The sequence below is a fragment of the Balaenoptera physalus genome (assembly GCF_965194825.1).
Source record: "Balaenoptera physalus genome assembly, chromosome: 1".
NCBI lineage: Eukaryota > Metazoa > Chordata > Mammalia > Artiodactyla > Balaenopteridae > Balaenoptera > Balaenoptera physalus.
In genome coordinates this window covers 174,047,440-174,072,023 of record NC_138882.1, presented here as the reverse complement: position 1 = coordinate 174,072,023, position 24,584 = coordinate 174,047,440, and the positions used below count along the sequence as shown (strand labels likewise).

The window sequence follows — 24,584 nt, the reverse complement described above, 5'->3', positions numbered from 1 at the left end:
ATGAACCCATTCACGTATCAGGGGTTTGCCATATTTTCTAGAAATGTCCTGCTGTTAGTATCCATTTGTTTGTAATCTCCTAGTTGAATTTTTATATGATCTTAAAACTACTTGGCAGAATTCCCTGGTGGAGCAGTGGTTAAGAATCTGCCTGCCAATGCAGGGGACATGGGTTCGAACCCTGGTCCGGGAAGATCCCACATGCCGTGGAGCAACTAAGCCCGCGTGCCTAGAGCCTCTGCTCCACAACAAGAGAAGCCACCACAATGAGAAGCCGAGCACCGCAACGAAGAATAGCCCCTGCTCGATGTGACTAGAGAAAGCCTGCGCTCAGCAACGAAGACCCAACGTAGCCAAAAATAAATAAATAAATAAATTTATTAAAAAAAAAAAACCACTTGGCAGTTTAGCTGGTGAAGAATCTTCTAAGACATACTAGACTAGTGGCTGTGCTTTTTTTGTTGCTTTAAATAATTCTAATTATCTTACAATTTTAGATAGAGGAAGCCTGTATTGATCAGGGCTTTTAACATACGAATCTCTTGCACAAGGGAATTCCTCAGCTCTTTGGTTTAGCAGAGTGTAAACCTCTTACAGATCTTAAATCAGTTAACAGTCCTTGATTTAGGATCAGGCAACATCGTATATGGTTTAAATGCAAACTCAGAAGTCAGGCTGCCTGGATTAAAAAATCCTGGCTTCACTCTTTATTAGGTAATTGACCTTGGATAAGCTACTTAACCTTCCACATACCCTAAGTTCATCTTAAAATGGGGATGGTAATATCTACCTTATGGTTATGTTGAAGATTAAGGTCATATAGCAGGCAAGTAACCTATTCAAGGCCTGAGAGGTACCAGTTCAACTACCTTTGACTTTTTTTTTTTTTTAGTTGACAAGTTTTCTTTACTTGTTTTTGTCAGTTTGACTTTTAAATGCTTTTTCCCGGTTTCCTCGTAGTTAGATAAACTATACTACTTTATTTCCTTTATTATTTTTATTTTTTTAAATTAATTAATTATTTATTTATTTATTTTGGCTGTGCTGGGTCTTAGTTGCAGCATGCAGGATCTTTAGTTGCGGCATGTGAGCTCTTAGTTGCGGCATGCATGTGGCATCTAGTTCCCCAACCAGGGATCAAACCCTGGCCCCCTGCATTGGGAACGTGGAGTCTTACCCACTGGACCAACAGGGAAGTCCCGGAAAAAGGGTTTATAATGGACCCTGAGACTACATAGTTTCCTCTAGCAGGATATATACATTTTGGGAGATTGTTTGCTGTTCCCGTCAAGCCAGGACTGGAAGCAAGAAGACAGTGAAACAATATTTTACAAATGCTAAAAGAAAACACCTGTCAATTTAGTGTTGTATACCCACTAAAATCATATTTCAGAAATAAGTCTAGGGACTTCCCTGGTGGTCCAGTGGTTAAGACTCCATGCTCCCAATGCAGGGGGCCCAGGTTAGATCCCTGGTCAAGGAACTAGATCCCACACGCTGCAACTAAAGGAGCCTGCATCCACAACGAAGATCCTGCACGCAGCAACGAAGATCCCACGTGCCGAAACTAAGACCCGGCACAGCCAAATAGATAAATAAAATAAATAAATATTTTAAAAAAATAAGTCTAAAAGAAGGAAAATTTCAAACAAAGAAACTGAGAAAATATATTGCCACAGAACCTCACCAAAGGAACTTCTAGAGGATGTACTTCAGGTAGAAGGAAGAATGCTTCTTGGAAACAAGGTCAGAGATGCAAAGAGGAATGATGAGCAAAGGATATGATGTCCGCTGGGGAAAATCTTAAGAAGGATTGACTTAATAAAACAATAATAACATATTATTTGTGGATGTAAAAATGGAAAGTACTCAAATATAAGTAGGGAAGGGGTTTGAAGTAAAAGCATTCCAAGAGTTCTTGTTTAATTAAGAAGGAGAGTAAAGATATTAACTTTAGACTTCAGGTAAAGTATTCATTTTTGCCTTTCAGGGGTGACAATAAAAAAGTAGAAATAGAAAGAATTAAAATAAATAGAAATTAGTAGAAAAATGAATGAGAAAAAAATCCAACAGAAGTCAAAAGAAAAAGAAAACTGGAAAGTGGAAGAAATAAAAAATGGAAAATAAAATAGTAGAAAGGGATACAAATATCTCTTATTCACAATAAAAATAAATTAGATCAGGTTTCCCCCAAAACTCTCTGTTTAAAAGACAAAGATGGTCCAATTAGAGAAGTAATAAAGAAGTCCTAAACAAATGGGAGACACATATGATATTCATGGATTGAAAGTCAGTATTATAAAGATGACAGTTCTCCCCAGCTTGTATTTTAGGTCTAATGTAATTCTAATAAAAGTTCCAAGAAGTTTTTTTCATGGAACTTGACACATTGATGGAGCAGCCAAGATGCTTCTGAAGACAAGATGGGGAAACTTGCCCTACCTGATTACAGGACTTATTGTAAAACCGTAATCGTTAGACAAGGTTGTTTTGGTCCTGGCATCAAGAAATAGACCTGTAGAATAGAATAGAGCACTGGGAAAGAGACCTTTGAGTATAGGGAAACTTGGATATGTGACAAAGGTGGCATTACAGGGCTTCCCTGGTGGCGCAGTGGTTAAGAATCTCCCTGTCATGCAAGGGACATGGGTTCGAGCCCTGGTCTGGGAAGATCCTATGTGCTGTGGAGCAACTAAACCCGTGTGCCACAACTACTGAGCCTGCGCTCTAGAGCCCGCTAGCCACAACTACTGAGCACGTGCGCCTAGAGCCCGTGCTCGCAACAAGAGAAGCCATCATAATGAGAAGCCCGCGCACCGCAATGGAGTAGCCCCACTCACCGCAACTAGCGAAAGCCCACGCGCAGCAACGAAGACCCAAAGCAGCCAAAAGTAAATAAATAAAATAAATACATGAAAAAAGAAAAAAAAGTGGCATTACAGATCAGTGGAGAAAGGATAAATTATTCAGTAATTAACTGAGATCATTTAGCCATAAGAAAAAACTGGATCCCTATCTAATACCATACATAAAAATCAATTCCAGTTGCATTAATGATCTAAATGTGAAAGGTAAAATTTTAAAATATTTAGAAGAAAAAAAAATTTTTTTTGTGGGGGGGCCACGCCGCACATCTTGCAGGATCTTAGTTCCCCGACTAGGGATTGAACCTGGGCCCCTGGCAGTGAAAGTGCCGAGTCCTAACCACTGGACCACCAGAGAATTCCCTAGAAGAAAATGTCTTATCTCAGGTTTTATAAAATTTTTAAAACAGAAAAAGCCTAGACTTTAAAGGAAAAGATTGGAATTTTGACTAAATTAAACAACTTCTATTTATTAAACTGAGTATTGATTTAATTTTTATCTTTAAACTGCACACATACATTTTATATACACTTATTTATTTTATTAAATTTCTGAAATCTAAATAAAAAAGAATACTAAAACAAGTTAACTTGTGTACCAAGCACTCAGATTAAGAACAAAAACATTACCAGTAGAATTAAAGTCCCATGTTCCTCTTGATGATTGCATTTCCTTTCTCCTGCCTAGATTAAATCACACCCCTAAAATTGATGTTTATCATTCTAGTGTATGTCTTTATGCTTTTTTACACTGATTTATGTATCCCTAAACACTCTATTATTTTGCATATTTTAAACTTTGTATCAATGATCTCACACTGCTGAATTTTTCTGCTACTTTATTTACCCAACATTATATTGGTGTGTTCATCCATGTTGATAGGCATGTCTGTAGTTCATTTTTAATGTTATATAATATTTAGTCATGGGATTTCCCTAGGGGCGCAGCGGTTAGGAATCTGCCTGCCAATGCAGGGGACACAGGTTCGAGCCCTGGTCGTGGAAGATCCCACATGCCGCGGAGCGGCTGGGCCCATGTCACAGCTACTGAGCCTGTACTCTAGAGCTCGCGAGCCACAACTACTGAGCCCACGTGCCACAACTACTGAAGCCCACGCGCCTAGAGCCCGTGCTCCGCAACAAGAGAAGCCACCGCAATGAGAAGCCCGCGCACCGCAACAAAGAGTAGCCCCCGCTCGATGCAACTACAGAAAGCCCACACGCAGCAACGAAGACCCAACGCAGCCAAAAATAAATAAACAAACAAACAAACAAATAAATAAATAAATAATAATAATAATAAAAAAAATTTAGTCATTATAGCCATTATTCATATTAGGAGTTTTAAATGCAGAGTATTTCAGATGAGATAAATTACAGCTCCTCCTCAGCTTGATAAAGAATATCTGTGGCTTCAGATAGATTTAATACAGAGACATCTGGAGAAGACACCATCCTAAGAGCAAAGGAGTACCTGAGACTCTGATACTGGAATCAGAAGTTAAAAGGTCAGGAGTTACTGAAACAGATCTCTTGTTTGGCTTAGACAGATGTGGTTACATAGTTCCCTTTGCCTCAGGATCCTCAAAGACCCTAGCTTTTAAGTCAAGTTTTATTTATGATGTTAAAAGTAATAGGATCTGCACCATTCCCTCAGGATACTCTGCAGCCTTTTTTTCTGCACAAAATAGTGACACTTGTGCTTTAAGTTTTTAAAAAAATGTCTTTATCATGTCTTGGAACTAATAAGGCTAATACAGTAATAAATATGACACTATTTTTCCTTTAGTCCCAAGAGACTGGAAAACTTAAGTTGCCATTTTATTGAAATGATGATACAAAATAGCTAATGCATGTGCCACCGCTTTCTGTAAGTGCTCTACACGTATTGCCCGAGTTCTTGTTATTTTTTATATTGAACATAGAGAACATGAGATTTTTTTTTTTTAATTTTAAAAAAATTTTTATTTATTTATTTATTTTTGGCTGCGTTGAGTCTTCGTTGTTGGGTCTTCATTGCTGCACGCGGGCTTTTTCTAGTGGCGAGCAGGGGCTTCTCTTCGTTGTGGTGCGTGGGCTTCTTGTTGCGGTGGCTTCTCTTGTTTCCGAGCTCAGGCTCTAGGCGCGCAGGCTTCAGTAGTTGTGGCTCGCGGGCTCTAGAGCGCAGGCTCAGTAGTTGTGGCACAAGGGCTTAGTTGCTCCACAGCATGTGGGATCTTCCAGGACCAGGGCTCGAACCTGTATCCCCTGCATTGGCAGGCAGATTCTTTTTTTTTTTTTTTTTAACATCTTTATTGGAGTATAATTGCTTTACAATGGTGTGTTAGTTTCTGCTTTATAACAAAGTGAATCAGTTATACATATACATATATCTCCATGTCTCTTCACTCTTGCGTCTCCCTCCCTCCTACCCTCCCTATCCCACCCCTCTAGGTGGTCACAAAGCACCGAGCTGATCTCCCTGTGCTATGCGGCTGCTTCCCACTAGCTACCACTAGCTATCTATTTTACGTTTGGTAGTGTATATATGTCCATGCCACTCTCTCACTTTGTCCCAGCTTACACTTCCCCCTCCCCATGTCCTCAAATCCATTCTCTAGTAGGTCTGTGTCTTTATTCCCATCTTGCCCCTAGGTTCTTCATGACCTTTTTTTCTTTTTCTTTTTTAGATTCCATATATATGTGTTAGCACACTGTATTTGTTTTTCTCTTTCTGACTTATTTCACTCTGTATGGCAGACTCTAGGTCCATCCACCTCACTACAAATAACTCAATTTCATTTCTTTTTATGGCTGAGAAATATTCCATTGTATATATGTGCCACATCTTCTTTATCCATTCATCTGTTGATGGACACTTAGGTTGCTTCCATGTCCTGGCTATTGTAAACAGAGCTGCGATGAACATTGTGGTACATGACTCTTTTTGAATTATGGTTTTTTTAGGGTATATGCCCAGTAGTGGGATTGCTGGGTCGTATGGTAGTTCTATTTTTAGTTTTTTAAGGAACCTCCATACTGTTTTCCATAGTGGTTGTATCAATTTACATTCCCACCACCAGTGCAAGAGGGTTCCCTTTTCTCCACACCCTCTCCAGCATTTATTGTTTGTAGATTTTTTGATGATGGCCATTCTGACCAGTGTGAGACGGTATCTCATTGTAGTTTTGATTTGCATTTCTCTAATGATTAATGATGTTGAGCATTCTTTCATGTGTTTGTTGGCAATCTGTGTATCTTCTTTGGAGAAATATCTATTTAGGTCTTCTGCCCATTTTTGGATTGGGTGGTTTGTTTTTTTAATATTGAGCTGCATGAGCTGCTTGTAAATTTTGGAGATTAATCCTTTGTCAGTTGCTTCATTTGCAAATATTTTCTCCCATTCTGAGGGTTGTCTTTTGGTCTCGTTTATGGTTTTCTTTGCTGTGCAAAAGCTTTTAAGTTTCATTAGGTCCCATTTGTTTATTTTTGTTTTTATTTCCATTTCTCTAGGAGGTGGGTCAAAAAGGATCTTGCTGTGATTTATGTCATAGAGTGTTCTGCCTGTGTTTTCCTCTAATAAGAGTTTTATAGTGTCTAGCCTTACATTTAGGTCTTTAATCCATTTTGAGTTTATTTTTGTGTATGGTGTTAGGGAGTATTCTAATTTCATTCTTTTACATGTAGCTGTCCAGTTTTCCCAGCACCACTTATTGAAGAGGCTGTCTTTTCTCCATTGTATATTCTTGCCTCCTTTATCAAAGATAAGGTGACCATATGTGTGTGGGTTTATCTCTGGGCTTTCTATCCTGTTCCATTGATCTATATTTCTGTTTTTGTGCCAGTACCATACTGTCTTGATTACTGTAGCTTTGTAGTATAGTCTGAAGTCAGGGAGCCTGATTCCTCCAGCTCCGTTTTTCTTTCTCAAGATTGCTTTGGCTATTCGGGGTCTTTTGTGTTTCTATACAAATTGTGAAATTTTTTGTTCTAGTTCTGTGAAAAATTGGCAGGCGGATTCTTAACCACTGCGCCACCAGGGAAGTTCAAAACATGAGGTTTTATCTGTTTTGTTTTTTCTTCCAGTTTTATTGAGATATAATTGACATATAGCATTGTATTAAGTGTTAGGCGTACCGTATAATGATTTGACTTAAATACATCATGAAATGATTACCTCAGTAAGTTTAGTGAACATCCATTATCTCATGTGGATACAAAAGTAAAGCAAAAGAAAAAAATCTTTTTCCTTGTGATGAGAACTCTTAGGATTTACTCTTAACAACTTTCATATATAACATAGAACAGTGTTAACAATATTTATCACGTTTTATGTCACATCCCTAGTACTTATTTATCTTACAACTAGAAGTTTGTACCTTTTGACTGCCTGCAACCAGACCCCCCACCCCCTACCCCAGCCTTTGGTAACCACAAATCTGATCTCTTTTTCTGTGAGTTTGTTTGTTTATTTTTTGAAGTATAATTGACCTACAACACTATGTTTCTGTTACACAACATAGTGATTTGATATTTCTATACATTTCAAAACGATCACCACAATAACTCTAGTTACTGTCTGTCACCATACGAAGATATTACATAATTATATTGACTATATTCCCCAATGGTACATTTCATACCCATAACTCATTTGTTTTATAGCTGGAAATTTTTACCTCTTAATCTTCCTCACCTATTTCTCTCCTCCCCACACCTCCCTCCCTTCTGGCAACCACCTGTTTGTTCTCTGTATCTATGACTCTGTCTGTTTTGTTCTGTTTGTTCCTTTATTTTGCTTTTTAGATTCCTCATATAAGTGAACTCATATAGTATTTATCTTTCTCTGTCTGACTTATTTCACTTCTCATAAAAGTCTCTTGTCCCAACCACGTTGTCACAAATGGCAAGATTTCATTATTTTTTATAGGTGATTAATATTCCAGTGTGTGAGTGTGTGTGTGTGTGTGTGTGTGTGTGTGTGTGTGTGTGTACCACATCTTCTTTATCCATTCATCTATTGATGGGCACTTAGGTTGCTTCCATATCTTGGCTGTTGTAAATAATGCTGCAACGAACATAGGGGTGTATATATCTTTTCTAATTAGTGTTTTTGTTTTCTTTGGTTAAATACCCAGGAGTAGGAATTGCTGGATCACATGGTAGCTCTCTTTTTAATTTTTTGAGGAATCTCCATACTGTTTTTCATAGTGGCTGCACCAACTTACATTCCCACCAATAGTGTATGAGGGTTCCCTTTTCTCCATATCCTTGCCAACACTTGTTATTTGTTGTCTTTTTGTTAATAGCCATTCTGACAGGTATAAAGTGCTGTCTCATTGTGATTTTGATTTGCATTTCCCTGATGATTAGTGATGTTGAACATCTTTTCATGTACTTGTTGGCCGTCTATATGTCTTCTTTGGAGAAATATCTATTGAGATCCTTTGCCCATTTTTTAATCGAGTTGTTTTTTTGATGTTGAGTTGTATGAGTTCTTTGTATATTTTGGATATTAATCTCTTATAGAATATTTTGTTTGCAAATATCTTCTCATTCAGTAGGCAGCATTTTCGTTTTGTTGATAGTTTCCTTTGCTGTGCAAAAGCTTTTTAGTTTGATAAAAAACATATTACTAAGACCGACGTTTAGGAGTGTACTGCCTGTGTTTTCTTCTAGAATTTTTATGGTTTCAAGTCTTACATTTAAGTCTCTAATCTGTTTTGAATTTATTTTTGTGCATGGTGTGAGAAAGTAGTCCAGTTTGATTCTTTTGCATATAGCTGTCCAGTTTTCCCAGCACCATTATTGAAGAGGCTGTCTTTTCCCTATTGTGTATTCTTGCCTCCTTTGGCGTAGATTAATTTCCCAATAAGTGTGGGTTCATTTCTGGGCTCTCAATTTTGTTCCAGTGATATATGTGTCTGTTTTTCTGCCAGTGCCATACTGCTTTGATTAGCTTTGTATTATAGTTTGAAATCAGGGAGTGTGATACCTCCAGCTTTGTTCTTCTTTCTCAGGACAATTTTGGCTATTCGGGGTCTTTTGTTTCCATACAAATTTTAGAATTATTTGTTCCAGTTCTGTGAAAAATGCCATGGGTATTTTGGTAGAGATTGCACTGAATCTGTAGATTGTCTTGAGTAGTATGGTCATTTTAACAGTATTAATTTTTCCAATCCATGAGCATGGTGTATCTTTCCATCTGTTTGTGTTGTCTTCAGTTTTTCATCAGGGTCTTATAGTATTTCAAGTATAGGTCTTTTACCTCCTTAGTTAGATTTATTCCTAGGATTTTATTCTTTTTGATGCTACTGTAAATGGGATTGTTTTCTTAATTTCTCTTTCTGATATTTCATTGTTACTGTAAAGAAATGCAACAGATTTCTGTATATTTTGTATCCTGCAACTTTACTGAATTTGCTGGTGAGTTCTGGTAGTTTTTTGTTGGTGTCTTTAGCATTTTCTATGTATAATATCATGTCATCTGCAAACAGGGACAGTTTTACTTCTTCCTTTCCAATTTGGATTCCTTTTATTCTATTTCTTGTCTGATTGCTGTGGCTAGGACTTCCAATCTGTGTTGAATAAAAGTGGTGAGAGTGGGCATCCTTGTCTTGTTCCTGATCTTAGAGGAAATGCTTTCAGCTTTTCACTGTTAAGTATGATGTTAGCTGTGGGCTTGTCAAAACTGGCCTTTATTATGTTGAGGTACGTTCCTTCTACATCCACTTTGTGGAGAGTTTTTATCATAAGCAGATGTTGAATTTTGTCAAAAACTTTTTCTGCATCTATTGAGATGATCATGTGATTTTTATTCTTCAATTTGTTAATGTGATGCATCACATTGATTGATTTGCAGACATTGAACCATCCTGCATTCTGGGATAAATTCCACTTGATCATGGTATATGATCCTTTTAATGTATTGTTGAATTTGGTTTGCTGATATTTTTGAGGATTTTTGCATCTATGTTCATCAGTGATATTGGCCTGTAATTTTATTTTTTTGCGATATCTTTGTCTGGTTTTGGTATCAGGATGTTGCTGCCCTCATAGAATGAATTTGGAAGCATTTCTTCCTCAGCAACTGTTTGAAATAGTTTGAGAAGGGTAGGTATTAACTCTTCTCTAAACGTTTGGTAGAGTTTGCCTGTGAAACCTTCTGGTCCTGGACTTTTGTTTGTTGGGAATTTTTAAAAATCACTGACTCAGTTTCATTACTAGTAACTGGTCTGTTCATATTTTCTATTTCTTTCTGATAATCTGTCTTGGGAGATTGTACATTTCTAGGAATTTGTCCATTTCTTCTATGTGGTCCATTTATGGTACATAACTGTTTGTGATAATATCTTATTGCCCCAGTTATCGAAGGCAGGTGAGGAACAGGAATCGGGAATCAAAGAGTTTGGTTTTTAAAGTATAACATGTTTGAGAGACTTACTAGATTTCTAGGTAAAAGTATTGTGTAGACTGTGAATATACCAGTCTGAAGTTCAAGGGAGAGATTCAATCTAGAAATATGAATTTGGGAGTCATCAGTATATATATAGTATTTAAATCTATAGAAGTGGATAAGATGACTAGTCAGGGTTCATATTTGGGGTGTTACTACATCTCTAGGAGGATTTAGAAATTTAGGGTGCTGGTTTTGGGTGTCATAATAACTGAGGAGGCAATGGGCACTTAATGTGCTGGGGTAAAGGATACTAAGTGAGGATTGCTAAATGTCCTGCAATGTATGGGACATTACTCAATAAAGAATTGTCTCAGCCAAAATGCCAGTGATGTTCTAGGGAAGGAGAGAGTGAAGATAGTAAAGAGATGAGATTCAGGGGCCAAATCTGGAGCTCTGCAATGTTTAGAGGTCAGGAAGAAGAGGTTCCTGCAAGAGACTACCTCAGTTGAAGTAGGAAGAAAACAAGGGCTTTAAGAGTTGCATAGACCCCAGTTTAGGGAACACTTTAACAATTAATTACTGGAGCTGTGGTACCTAGATTAGAGAGGAATAAGTCCAGAGGCAGTGAGACTATTTTGGATTCTATTGTGTCTTCAGGCAGTGGAGATGAATAGATGGATATGAAATATGTTTTGGAAATATCTCATGTGATGTGGAGGATGAGATTTCTGGTTTGGGCAACTAGGTGGGTGGTGGTAAGGTAGGAAATTGCAGGAAGGGGGAGGAGTAAGGATGAGTGGGAGGTAGATAATGAATTGTTTTGTGCATGTTGAACGGAGGTTTGTGGATATCTAAGTGGAGATGTTTAGTGAATTGGGTGTGTGTGTGTATATATATATATTTGGAGCTCATTCATTCAAAATATATTTGTTATTGAGCACTTACTATTTTCCAGGTACTATTCTAGGTGTTATAGGGATATAGCAGTGAACAAAAATAGGCAAAATACTTGTCCTGAAAGAGCTTGTATTTTAGTGAGAGGAGATGATAAACATAATTTTAAAAGTAAATTTATACAATATGTAGAAGATAAGTGCTCTTTGAAATATGAAACTGGGAAAAGAGGTAAAGCAGGGGTAGAATGGGGTGATGCTGGTGATTGTGATTTAAAGTAGGATGATAGGGACTTCCCTGGTGGTCCGGTGGTTAAGAATCTGTCTTCCAATGCAGGGGACGCGGGTTCTATCCCCGGTCAGGGAACTAAGATCCCACATGCCGCGGGGCAGCTAAGCCCACGTGCCCCAACTACTGAGGCCACATGCCCCAACTAGAGAAGCTGTGCACTGCAACTCCTGAGCCGCGCTCTCTGGAGCCCGCACACCACAACTAGAGAGAAGCCCACGCACCACAACAAAAGATCCCGCATGCTGCAAGGAAGATCCTGTGTGCCGCAACTAAGACCTGAAGCAGCCAAATAAATAAATTAATTTTTTTTTTTAAAAAAAAGTAGGATGTTAAAGGAAGGCTTCATTAAGAAGACAACACTTGAGCAAAGAACTAAAGGAATTGAGGAATGAATATCTGGGGAATGAGCATTCCAGAGTGATAGCAAGTGTAAAGACCTTGAGCATGCCTGGCAGATTCAAGGAACAGCAAGGAGGCTCACTTGCCTGAAGTTTTAGCGAGGGAGGGAGAGCGTAGTTGAGGATGATGGGGGTATGTGAGCATGGTCATCTATTGAAAGTACTTTGGGACTTCCCTGGTGGTCCAGTGGTTAAGAATCCACCTTCCAATGCAGGGGACGTGGGTTCGATCCCTTGTCGGGGAACTAAGATCCCACGTGCCGCGGGGCAACTAAACCTGCTTGCCGCAACTATAGAGAAGCCGTGCACCGCAACTACTGAGCCTGCATGCTGTAGAGCCTGTGCACTACAACTACTGAGCCTGCGTGCCACAAATAGAGAGCCCATGCGCCACAACTAAAGAGAAGCCTGCAACGAAGAGCCTGCACACTGCAACGAAGACCCAGTGTGGTCAAAAAATAAAAAATAAATTTAAAAATTAAAAAAAAAAAGAAAGTACTTTGGCTTTTACCCTGAGCTTTTGAGAGGGATCTGGACTGAGCATATGTATAGGTTTGGGCATCTTCTGCACATAGACGGTTATAGAAGCCATGGGACTATTTCTATTTTGCACAGGCATTCATTTAGATGGAGACACAAAGTAGTCTCATTTTCTGCAAAGACTACACAGGATTCTTCAGCAAGATACCCTTCTGTTTGTGATTCTCTGAGGACAGGGGTGTGTTTGTTTGTTTTATTTTATCTTTGCCGGGTCTTAGTTGCGGCATGCGGACTCCTTAGTTGCGGCATGCATGCAGGATCTAGTTCCCCAACCAGGGATCGAACCTGGGCCCCCTGCATTGGGAGCATGGAGTCTTACCCACTGGGCCACCAGGGAAGTCCCAGGGGTGTTTTTTGTTTGTTTGTTTTTTATTTATGTTCTTGGCTGTGTTGGGTCTTAATTGCAGCATGTGGGATATCTTTTGTTGCAGCATGTGGGCTTCTCTCTAGTTGTGATGCAGGTGTTTCTCTCTAGTTGTGGAGTACGGGTTTTCTCTCTCTAGTTGTGGCATGCAGGCTCCATGGCGTGTGGGCTCTAGTGGTGTGCAGGCTCCAGAGCGCATGGAGTTTGCGGCACGTGGACTCTCTTGTTGAGGTGCGCGAGCTCAGTGGTTGTGGCACACGTGGGCTTAGTTGCCCTGCGGCATGTGGAATCTTAGTTACCCCACCAGGGATCGAACCAGTGTTCCCTGCATTGGAAGACGGATTCTTTACCACTAAACCACCAAGGACGTCCCCCCAGGGGTGTTTTAATTGAAACTTTACATCAGCTAACCCAGGATCATCATCCCTATTATCTAGTGATAATGTGATTAACAGTTGAGGTACTACTGATTCTCCCTTCTCAATCTGCCTGTAAATCCTGTTACTTTCATTAACCATTTCAGATTTTCAATTTTTCGTTATTATTGCCATTTCACTTGTTTATCAGATATTTATCCAGTGCCAAGTACATATGAAAAAAAAGTGCTAACCTCAGCTCTGTTGGCATGAGAGGTTGGATGGAGCTTTGTTTACACAAATGAACACACTGTATTGAGGTTTCCAATGACTGTTGTCCATATTAGTGACATATTTTCTAATTTCTTTTGTACTTGTTCTTAGAAGGTTAACACTCTACTAATTTGACTTCCCAGCTAGTTTTAGTGGTTGCTCTGGGGATTACAATTCACATTTTACCTTAAAACAATCTAGTTTAGATTAATACCAACTTAATTCCAGTAGTGTACAAAAAAATTTCTCCAGTGTAGCTTGGCTCCTTCTCCCCTTCTTGGTGCTTTATTCTCATATAAATTATATATTTATATATTATAAGCCCATTACCATGGTTTTATAGTTATTGCTTTATGCATTGTTTTTTAAATTATATAGGAGAAGAAATAAAAAATACATTTATACTGTCTTCTTCTTTTGGGAGGGGTGTGCCACCTGGCATGCAGGATCTTAATTCCCTGACCAGGGATTGAACCTCTGCCCCCTGAAGTGGAAGCACAGAGTTTTAACTGCTGGACCACCAGGGAAGTCCCTATACTGTCTTCTTTATTTTTATATTTATCTATGTAGTTACCTTACTGGTACTCTATTTCTTCCTGTGGATTCTGGTTACTGTCTGGTTTCTCTTTATGTCAGCATAAAAGTCTCCCTTTAGTATTTCTTGTAGGCATGTCTGCTAGTAATGAATGCTTTAAGTTTTTGTTTATCTGGGAATGTCATAATTTCTCCTTTGTTTTAGAAGCATAGTTCTGCTGGATATAGAATTCTCAGTTGACAGTCTTTTTCTTTCAGCACTTGAACATAAGTGTGGATCACTTTGTGTTTATCCTACATAGACTTTATTTAGTTTCTTGGATGTGTTTTTCATCATATTTGGGCACTTATTGGCCATTATTTCTTCATCCTCCCATTTGCTTGTTTGTATGCTTGGTGGTTTGTATTCTTGATAATTTGTTCTCTGAGGCTCTGTTCATTTTTCTTCATGCTTTTTTCTTTCTGTTCCTCATATTGGATAATCTCAATTAACCTATCTTAGAGTTTGCTGATTCTTCTGCCTGCTCAAATCTGCTGTAGAGCCTATCTAGAAAAATCTATTTCTTTCTTTTTTAAATATAATTTCTGTCTCTGTTGAGATTCTCTATATAATGAGGCATCATTCTCATACTTTAATTCTTTTCTTTTTAATTTATTTTAATTTACTTTTGGCCGCATTGAGTCTTTGTTGCTGCATGTGGACTATCTCTAGTTGTGGCGAGCAGGGGCTACTCTTTGTTGTGGTGTGCGGGCTTCTCATTGCGGTGGCTTCTCTTGTTGCAGAGCACGGGCTCTAGGCGCACGGGCTTCAGTAGTTGTGGTTCGCGGGCTCTAGAGCGCAGGCTCAGTAGTTGTGGCCCATAGGCTTAGTTGCTCCACCACAGCATGTGGGATCTTCCCGGACTAGGGCTCGAACCTGTGTCCCCTGCACTGGCAGGGAGATACTTAACCACTGCACCACCAGGGAAGTCCCACATACTTTAATTCTTTAGGCATGGTTCCCTTTAGTTCTTTGAATTTTTGCTTGTGTGTTCTTAGTTCCCAGACCAGGGATCAAACCTGGGCCCTCTGCAGTGAAAGCGCAGAGTTCTAACCGCTGGACCACCAGGGAATTCCCTTCTTTGTAATATTTATAATAGCTTATTTAAAGTCTTTGTCTAGGGCTTCCCTGGTGGCGCAGTGGTTAAGAATCCGCCTGCCAATGCAGGGGACACGGGGTCGAGCCCTGGTCCAGGAAGATCCCACATGCCGTGGAGCAACTAAGCCTGTGTGCCACAACTACTGAGCCCGTGTGCCACAACTACTGAAGCCCGCGCTCCTAGAGCCCGTGCTCTGCAACAAGAGAAGCCACCACAATGAGAAGCCCACACACCACAACGAAGAGTAGCCCCCGCTCGCCGCAACTAGAGAAAGCCCACGTGCAGCAACAAAGACCCCAACGCAGCCAAAAATAAATAAATTAAATAAATTTATTTTTTTAAAAAAAGTCTTTGTCTATTAAGTCCAACATCTAGGCTTCCTCAGATACAGTTTTATTGATTTCTTTCTTCCTCCTTTATATGCACCACACTTTCCTGTTGGTGTGTCTCATTTTTGTATTGAAAAATGAGCATTTAAAATAATGTGGCAAGTCTGCAAATCAGATTCCCCTCCTTCCTGTGGGTTTCTCATTGCTGTTCGTTGAGTGACTTCCCTGGACTAAATCTGTAGAGCCTGTATGCTTTGTTTTGTGCAGACGTTGAAGTGTCTGCTTGGTTGACTTAGTGGTTAGCTAATGATTAGACAGAAATTTCCTTAAATGCCTTGAACCAATAAGTTTTCTAGCCTTTGCCAAGGGTACTCTGTGTATATTGCAGTATGCCATCAATGTTCCTGCAAGCAATTTACAACTTTGCCTTAGCCATCACTTTCTGCTTGCACAGAACCTCAAGGTCAGCCAGAGGTGAGAGATTAGGGCCTTCTTAAGCCTTTCCCTGAGCCCATAAATGCATGTGTCCTTCTAGATATCCAGGAATATGTCAGCTTTTCAAAGCCCCTTATAGACGTCTCATTCCTGAACATTCAAATTTTTTGGTCAGTGTCCTGTTAGCCCTAACTGGTATCATCACTGCCTTAGGCAGTTGGGATGTTCAACAGTTGCCACTGATTATTTTTGAAAAATGTGCTAAGGATAAGGTCGTTCACACAAAACAAGCTCTGAGTCAGGTCAAATAAAGTAACTCTGAGAATGGAACTTCTTCGTGCTATCAGATCAGATAGTAACAGTTCTCTGGGGATGGGGCTTTTGGGGAGCTCCAAATTTGTTCTGCCCCCTCCAGTGGTTGCTAGGCTGCTGGTTTTAATAACTAATGTTGTGAGGCTCTTGGTTTTCAAGGCTGCCACAAAGCTAGGGGAGGAGAGGGAGATGGGAATCAGGCAAGTTAAAATGCCATAAAACTCACTGTACTTACCAAGATTCAGGCATTTTCTTTTTTCTTTTTTTTAATTGTAGTAAAATATACATAATATAAAGTTTACCATTTTAACATTTTTTAAGGGTACAGTTCAGCGCCATTAAATACATTCACATTGTTGTGCAGCTGTTACTACCATCCATTTACAGAACTTTTTCATCTTCCCAAACTGAAACTCTACCCATTAAACAACTCCTCCCCCAACCCCTGGCAACCGCCATCCTACTCTCTGCCGCTATGAATTTGGCTAGTCTGGGTACTTCATGGAAGTGCAATCATACAATATTTATCCTTTTGTGTCTGGCTTATTTCAGTTAGCATAATCATCCATGTTGTAGTATATGTCAGAATTTCATTCCTTATTAAGGCTGAATAATACATACCACATTTTATTTACCTGTTCATCCACTGATGGATATTTGGATTGTTTCCACCTTTTGGCTATTGTCAATAATGCTGCTATGAACATAGGTGTACAAATATCTGTTTGATTTCCTGCTTTCAATTCTTTGGGGTATATACCCAGGAGTAGACTTGCTGGATCATGTGGTAATTGTTTTTAATTTAAAAATTTTTTGAGGAAGTACCATTCTGTTTTCCCAGCAGCTGCATTATTTTATATTCCCACCACTAATGCACAAGTGTTCTAATTTCTCCACATCCTCCTAACACTTGTTGTTTTCTGTTTTTAATTTTGATAATGTCAAGTTTATTTATTTTTTTCTTTTGGTGTCATAACTAAGAAACCATTGCCTAATCCAAGGTCATAAATTTATGCCTATGTTTTCTTCTAAGAGCTTTCTAGTTTTAGCTCCTACATTTAGGTCTTCTATCTATTTTGAGTTAGTTTTTTCAAAGTACTTTTTAAATTAAATTAAATTTTATTTACTTTATTTTTTGGCCACACCATGCAGCATGTGGGATCTTAGTCCCCTGACCAGGGATCAAACCCATGCCCCCTGCAGTGGAAGTGTGGAGTCTTACCCACTGGACCACCAGGGAAGTCCTATTTTGAGTTAATTTTTGTATTTTCTATTTCATTAATTTCCACTCTAATCCTTATTATTTCCTTCCTTTTGATTTATTTTGTTTTTCTTCTATTATAGTAAACTACTGTGTTGTTGATTTCAGATCTTTCTTCTTTTTTAATGTAGTATTTACAGCTATAAATTTCCCTCTAAGCTCTGCTTTAGCTGCATCCCATAAGTTTTGGTATTTTGCATCTTCATTTTCATTCGTCTCATCTACTTCTTTATATATGTTGAGAGAGTAGCTGGAGGGCCTCTCTTCCTGGGGAATACTTAGAAGAGGAAGATTAGTACTTTATCTCCTGCTGCTGCAACTGGTCTCAGGGTTACAACTAATAATTGTTACCTCTTTCCACTCTCCCTTTCAGATTCCCCTTGCACTCAGCTACCATCTCTGCCAGTCTCAATGGCTTTACTTAGTGGTATGACCCAAACCCTCATTCCAGAGGGATCTGAACCACTGGTTACCATGCTTTTCTCAGGTTAGAGTTTCTAACTTGTCTGTTTACTGTACTGTCAGAATTGGGAAAGGGAATACCAGTAGGCACCAAAGTGGATCATCTGAATTTTAAATATATTTTCATTGTGGTATGGAACAACAACCCTCTTTCTGATAATGAGGATTAGTTACCCCTACCAAGATGATAGTTCCTCTTCTTGCCTGATGATCCCTGGATACGAGGACTCCACAATGCCCAGGTGACAGCTATAGCTTATAGCCTCTTGGGACTCTTGTCTCCTGTGGAAGTGTTCCTTTTTTGGTGACCAAGATCTTTAACTCTGCGGAACCCAGAGTTGCAGAGATAGGAAACAAAAATTCCCCAGGTGGGTCTTTGGGATTGATAATAAACAGGGTATGCTATTTCTACCCCCCCCCCACCCCATTTCTCACATCCATGTATTTTTCCTGTTTTGAAGACCAGTAGCATATAAAGGTCTTTGATTTGGTGTATATATTACACCCTGGAAGATGGTACTCTTTTGTCATAAAATATGTCATTGAGTTGGTGCTTCAGCTATGCCTTCATCAGGCCATTCCAGTGCTCTTTTAGGTTAGCAGCTTCTAGATGTTGTTGTATATATACCAACAGTAGATCCCATGGTCCTGGGCCCTCTCTTGCACTTACTTTACTGCAGAGTGGGTCCCTTGTCATGAAATGATGTTATGTGGGATGATGCTTACTGGTAGATTAAACATTTCCTTAACTCTCATGTACTGTTCACTGCAACCCTGAGGGCAGGAAAGGCAAACGTACAGCCAGAATATGTTCCTATTTCTTTCTTTTTTTTATTTAAATTAATTTATTTATTTGGCTGCTCCAGGTCTTAGTTACAGCATGTAGGATCTTTGCTGCAGCATGGGGGATCTAGTTCCCCGACCAGGGATCAAACCCGGGCCCTCTGCATTGGGAGCGTGGAGTCTTAACAGCTGGACCACCAGGGAAGTCCCCCTGTTTCTTTCAGAATAAATTGTTAACCTTTTCAGGGTGGAAGGGGCCAAACACAGTCAACTTGCCATCCAAAGGCTGGTTGGTTTCCTTGAAAGATGTCATACTGGAAGCTTTGTGTTTGTCTCTGTTGCTGGCCATTCGGGCTTTTTGTGGCATCAGTAGCTAGAGCATACTTGGTAAGCAGGACTTCATACTGTTGTCTATGCATAGAGTATATCTCTGCCACATGACCACCTTCTTTCAGATGCTCATTTTTCTAGCACTGGGGAGGCCATGACAAAAGATGGCTGATGTAAACTGGTTGAGTCATTGTCTACTTGGTTGTTTTGTGCTTCTTTCATGGTAGATGTTCTCTGGTGACTGTTAATATGTGATATGAAGATCTTCAAATGTGTCTATTCTTGTATCCTCCCACGTGCCTCTACCTTAAGACCTCCTTCCCCTAATTTTCTTTTTTTTTTCCCCCCTAATTTTCTAATCGTTCTCCTTTTATGCCCCCTGACCAGCACATCAGGATATTTACCTGTGAGTCCACATATATTTTAACCTCAAACCAATTCTTTGTCTACACAAAATAGACAGTCTGCCTAAAGCTCTGCCCATTGGGCACTGTCCTTCAGTGCCACCCCCAAGTGAGGCTGTAGTGCAACCACTGTCCGTTTTTGGCTTGGACACAGTTACAGCCATCTGTGAAGAAGGTGAGGGTTTATCCTTTGTCAGCTGGCTGTGAGGGCCCCCCAGTACGGCCAAAGGTATATGCTAATGAAGGGGCACTTTGCAACAATGGTAGATGATATGAGGGTTTGGGCTATCTGCTCATGCTCGTGACTTCTGGTCCTACTTGTGCTAGATGCTGGATGTATCACCTTCATCTTAATGCTGAATTATTGCTGGGTCCACCCAACCCTATGACTTGGTATGTCTCATAGAACCTAGGTCATGGTGGGTGATTCTGGATAAATGGTCACTTGGTGTCACATAGTCAGGTGTTCTATATCTGCTAGGACCCAGTAGCATGCCAGGAGTTGTTTTGCAAAAGGCATACAATTTTCCACTGAAAATGGAATGGCCTTGCTCCAGATCCCAGGGGTCTGCATAGTGATTCTCCCACTGGGGCTTGCCATAATACCATAACATTTGCCAGATTGTTTGCCTCACCATCCAGACCTGCAGAGTCCTTTACTGTTCTGGAAACTGGTAACTTTTTGTGTCACCTGATATAAAAGCCAGAGCAGTATTCTCGGGTGCCATGCTTCCCTCTTAATGGTGGGAGGTGCAAGATGCAGTTGGTTACTTGGATGCCTTTACTTGAATGGCATGTTTTATCAAGCCCCTGACTACTGGGCCTATAAAAATTTTACTGATGAATGGGTACCTGAATCTCTGTAGCATTTATCTTTCACCCTCTGGAGTCCATGTGTTCTGTCAAGACCTTCAGTGTGCTATCCACCTCCTGTTCATCTGGCCCAATTAGCATGATGTTATTAATATAGTAGGTCAGTGTGATATTCTACAAGAAGTCCGTATTATCATAGGACTATATTACATGAGACAGTGGCAAAATTGACATGGTCCTGTAAAAGTATGCTATAATCCATTCCATGTGAATGTGAATTGTTTCTGATCCTACTTTCTTGAAGGGATAAGAGAAAAAGAACTTATTCCTTCAATCTTTGACTGTGTACTATGCTCCTGGGGCTATGTTAATCGGCTCTAGCAAAGATACCACATCTGGCATGGCAGCTGCAGTTGTGGCTACTATTAGATTGAGTTTGTGGTAATCTACCTTCCTCCAGGATTTATCTGGTTTCTGCCGGGACCACACTGGTAAATCCTGCATCCTCTGGGGGTGTAGCACTAATTTCTGCCATCTCCCCTCCCTTGCCCCCAGAATACAATATTGTTTTCTTTTGTGTTTATTATCTTGGAAGGTGGGATGGGGCACCCACCTTTAGAGGCTTCCTTCCACTTGGCCTTCCCCAGTATAACTCCTATCCCATAGGCCAAGGACTCACTAAGTTCCAGGTATGTCTATTTCAATTATACATTCAGGGTCCAGGGAAATGACCACCAGGAGGGTTCACACACCCAGTGGGCCCATCGTGAACTGGATCTTAGCCAGGGCTCAGTTTATTTCCTGGTCCTCATAAGTCCATGATTATACTTCCAGACTCCAGGTGTCAATGTCAACCTGTCCTTAAAATGTTAGCATTCCCGTTTACGCAGTTTACAGTTACCTGAGTAAATGACCATAGACAGAGCTGACTACATAATTTGCATGCCGAATACACCTGGATTGAGAGTGGGCGAGAGAAATTGCCCACCAAAAGTACGTGGCACTCCTAGCCCAGGCAGGGAAAGGATGGCCAGGCGGGACCAGAGGGAGTGGCCAAGAGGCCGCTCCTGGGAAGACAGGAAGAGGTGGACTGTGTGTGAGCTGAGGCTTCAAGCCCCCAGCACATGCTTCATTTTCCCCCTCAGATTTCACTTATGGAGCAGAAATTCATAGATAAAATTATTAAGAATTTTAAGACAGTGACTGCAGAGCATTAAACTTCAAGTGCAGGGACCTTCTGAGTATGGAGTCCATGAGACCTATAGTATATGGGTCTCTTAGGCCATAGGTTTCTCAGAGAATTGTTATACTTGCTTTGGTGTTGCAGGTTCTTTTCTCTTGGGTACCTGGCCTCCTTCAGTCAAAGGGGTCAGTATCTGAAATTGGCTCAGGTTCAGACACTGGGCATGGATTCTGATATTTTTTTATTGAGGGGACTGACCTCAGCATCCAGATCTTCCATCCCTGATTTCTTTTGATGTTACAGATAGAGAAGTGCTCTTATTAGCTGCTTGTCTATTTTGCTTCATAAATACACCATGCTTTATTAACTATCTCCACAAATCTTTGAGTCAGATTCCTTTGACTGCCACTCTGACTTTGCTGATGTTTATAGTGTCTTCATCTGGCTTCAATCATTAAGTACCATGGCCTGGTCTCCTTTGTTTTAGGGTTGTATCATCACTGTTGCTATCAGTGGCATTAGTTTTTTTGTTTTTTTATAAAGCTTTTTTTTTTTTTTTGGTTGTGTTGGGTCTTCGTTGCTGCGCACGGGCTTTCTCCAGTTGCAGTGAGTGGGGGCTGCTCTTCGTTACAGTGTGCTGGCTTCTCATTGCGGTGGCTTCTCTCGTTGCGGAGCATGGGCTCTAGGCGCGCGGGCTTCAGTAGTTGTGGCACGTGGGCTCAGTAGTTGTGGCTCGGGGGCTACAGAGAGCACAGGCTCAGTAGCTGTGGCGCACAGGCTTAGTTGCTCTGTGGCATGTGGGATCTTCCCAGACCAGGGATCGAACCTGTGTCCCCTGCATTGGCAGGCAGATTCTTAATCACTGCACCACCAGGGAAGTCCCAGTGGCATTAGTTTTATAACCAATTCTCTATGGAGAACAGCTTTTAAACTTCTTAATGATGCTGGTGCCCCTCTCACTAGCACGTTCCTTATAGTATCCTCCCAGCCATTTCAAGTAACATAATACTTTTTTCTGACCACTTCAGCAAGCCAACTTCACTAAGTGAGCCTTTTAATCCCTTCCTCCCCTGTCTGCCACTGCAGTTTTGTCATTGCTACTTATCATGGGCCGTGACTTTTCCAGCTTTTAGGAACCATCCTAGTGATAAGTTCATACCATATTCTGAGGTTTTTGCCAGGGTGTTAAATCGTGTATCTTCGGAGAGTGATCAATAACTTTATGTTCTGGTTCTGATGTTCAAGCACCCGCAGAATTCACATTTGCTCTCACTTAGCCCCTGCCAGTACATGCTGGCTAAGTCTTGCAGCTCCCTTGGGTTATAATTCCTTTGTGACCTTATCAGGCACAAAATATCTGGGCTGGGTTATGCTGTGACCTACTACAAGTTAGGAGGCATGGAGGTGGCAGATCCTGAGGGGACATTGTTTACTGAGCAGGGTGGGGAGGCCTCTGCATTATCTTCAAGTGCGGGAAGAGTGCTAGCTCTTACAGAGATGGTGGGCCACTTTCGCAGTTTCAAGGGCACTATCGCGTTCAAGATTTTGGAGGGGCATCAACTCAGTTGTCTCCATCTCATGTATTAGGGTCTCATTCTTTCCCAGTCAGGGCCCTGACGTTGGCATAGCATACCTCCCTTGGCTGAGAGTTAACCTTCCTTGGTGCTCGGCTACTCTGTTGATTAACTCTTGGGCCTGGTCTCCAGCTTTTTCTCTCCTCCTGCTGCCACAGAAAAGAGCGTCTTTAGAAATTACCAGGAGGCCCTGGGACGTTCATATTTGACTTTCTTTTTTTAAATTATTTATTGATACTTACTTACTTATTTATTTAGGCTGCGCCACACAGCTTGTGGGATTTTAGTTCCCAACCAGGGATTGAACCCCGGCCCTTGGCAGTGAAAGCATGGAGTCCTGACCGCTGGACTGCCAGGGAATCCCCCATATTTGACTTTCAGTTGACTGTTAATCACTCTTAGCTTTTTGTTATCTTCTTCTAGAGCATCAGTTCAGTTTAGTAATAGCCATTCAATTCCATTGTCATTATAGTTATTTCCCCCTTACTCTTCAAGTGCCTCATAAATCCAATCAACTAGAGCATTCTGTCCATAGATAGATCATCATTATTCACCACTAGTGAAAGTTTAAGAATTGGACCAGCACCTTGTGCCAGGGATTATCTGGTTACCTACCACCACCAGTGGGGTCCTCAGTGCCATCTAGTCTGTGAGCGATTCAACTCCAAAACCCCTTCACAGTCCTAATTTTCTCAGATCACTGCCAGCCCCAACTGTTAGTAGGTTATATTCTCTGAGAAGCAGACTCTGAATTGGAGTTTAGTATTCAAATTGTTAACTAAGGAGTGCCCTTGGGATCAAAACTATGAAAGAGATAAAAAAGCAAGATTGGGCACATTCGATCCTTGTTTTGATTAAGGGTGAGGGAGGTTGAATATCTATACTTATTCAACTTTTTTCAAAATTTTTTTGTTTTATTTTAATACTTGAGCATTCTTAACTTACCAAACTACTTTCTACTTTCCTCAGGCAAAACCAATTCCTTCATTCTATGATATCCTCATATGCTTTCCCAGATGTTTATGTGAGTTTTGTGTTTTGTTTGTTTGGGGTTTTTTTTGCATAAAAATTTGGCTTTTTGCTGCTCTCTCTCCTTCCCTCCCTTCTTCCCTCTCCCCCTCCCCACCCCTCCCTTTTTCCCTTTGTTCCCCCTCCCTAAAAAATAAAAAAAAATTTTTTTTAACTTGCCTTTTTCCTTACACTCTGGTAAATTCAAGATGGAGATTGGAAAGGGAACTTATTATATCTGTACCTCAACCCCCTTAAAATAAATCCCAGTTGGCAATGTTCTCACTTAATAAGTTGTACATTTCTATAATGTTCTAGTTTTAAACTATAATCAGTGTTACTGAATTGGGTCTATTTTTTAAGAAATATAAAAGGTGATGGATTTTATGTTTTAAGTGTATCATTTACTTTTTTCTCTTTTTAGAAACTATATACCACCTCCCTAAACTGGTTAATAGTGGCATGGAAGATCCATTTGGTGAGTATCACCTACGTTTTTCTTAGTAAATGATGTTTGGGTTTTATCCTTACCTCCATTAAACCTTTGAGAATAAATTGATTTTTTTCATGTTTAGTGTGCTAATAAGCTCTCTAGTTTATCAGTTCTCAAACTTTTTGGCCTCAGGATCCCTTTATACTCTTAAGTATAATTGAGGGCC

The 24,584-nt window shown here is 40.2% G+C and overlaps 1 protein-coding gene across 12 annotated transcripts in view; it reads left to right on the top strand.

Annotated features, from left to right (window-relative positions):
• Positions 1-24,584, top strand: part of PHACTR4 (phosphatase and actin regulator 4) — a 150,937-nt gene that overhangs the window by 55,247 nt on the left and 71,106 nt on the right. For 9 of the 12 annotated variants that reach the window (XM_082440148.1, XM_082440143.1, XM_082440141.1 and 6 more), the window contains one exon: positions 24,350-24,403. In XM_082440148.1, coding sequence (XP_082296274.1) covers positions 24,388-24,403 — 16 coding nt within the window. In that variant the 5' untranslated portion in view covers positions 24,350-24,387. Of the gene's footprint in view, positions 1-23,886; positions 23,942-24,349; positions 24,404-24,584 lie in introns of all 12 variants that reach the window. The other 3 variants (XM_082440137.1, XM_082440138.1, XM_082440147.1) reach the window with 1 other exon arrangement.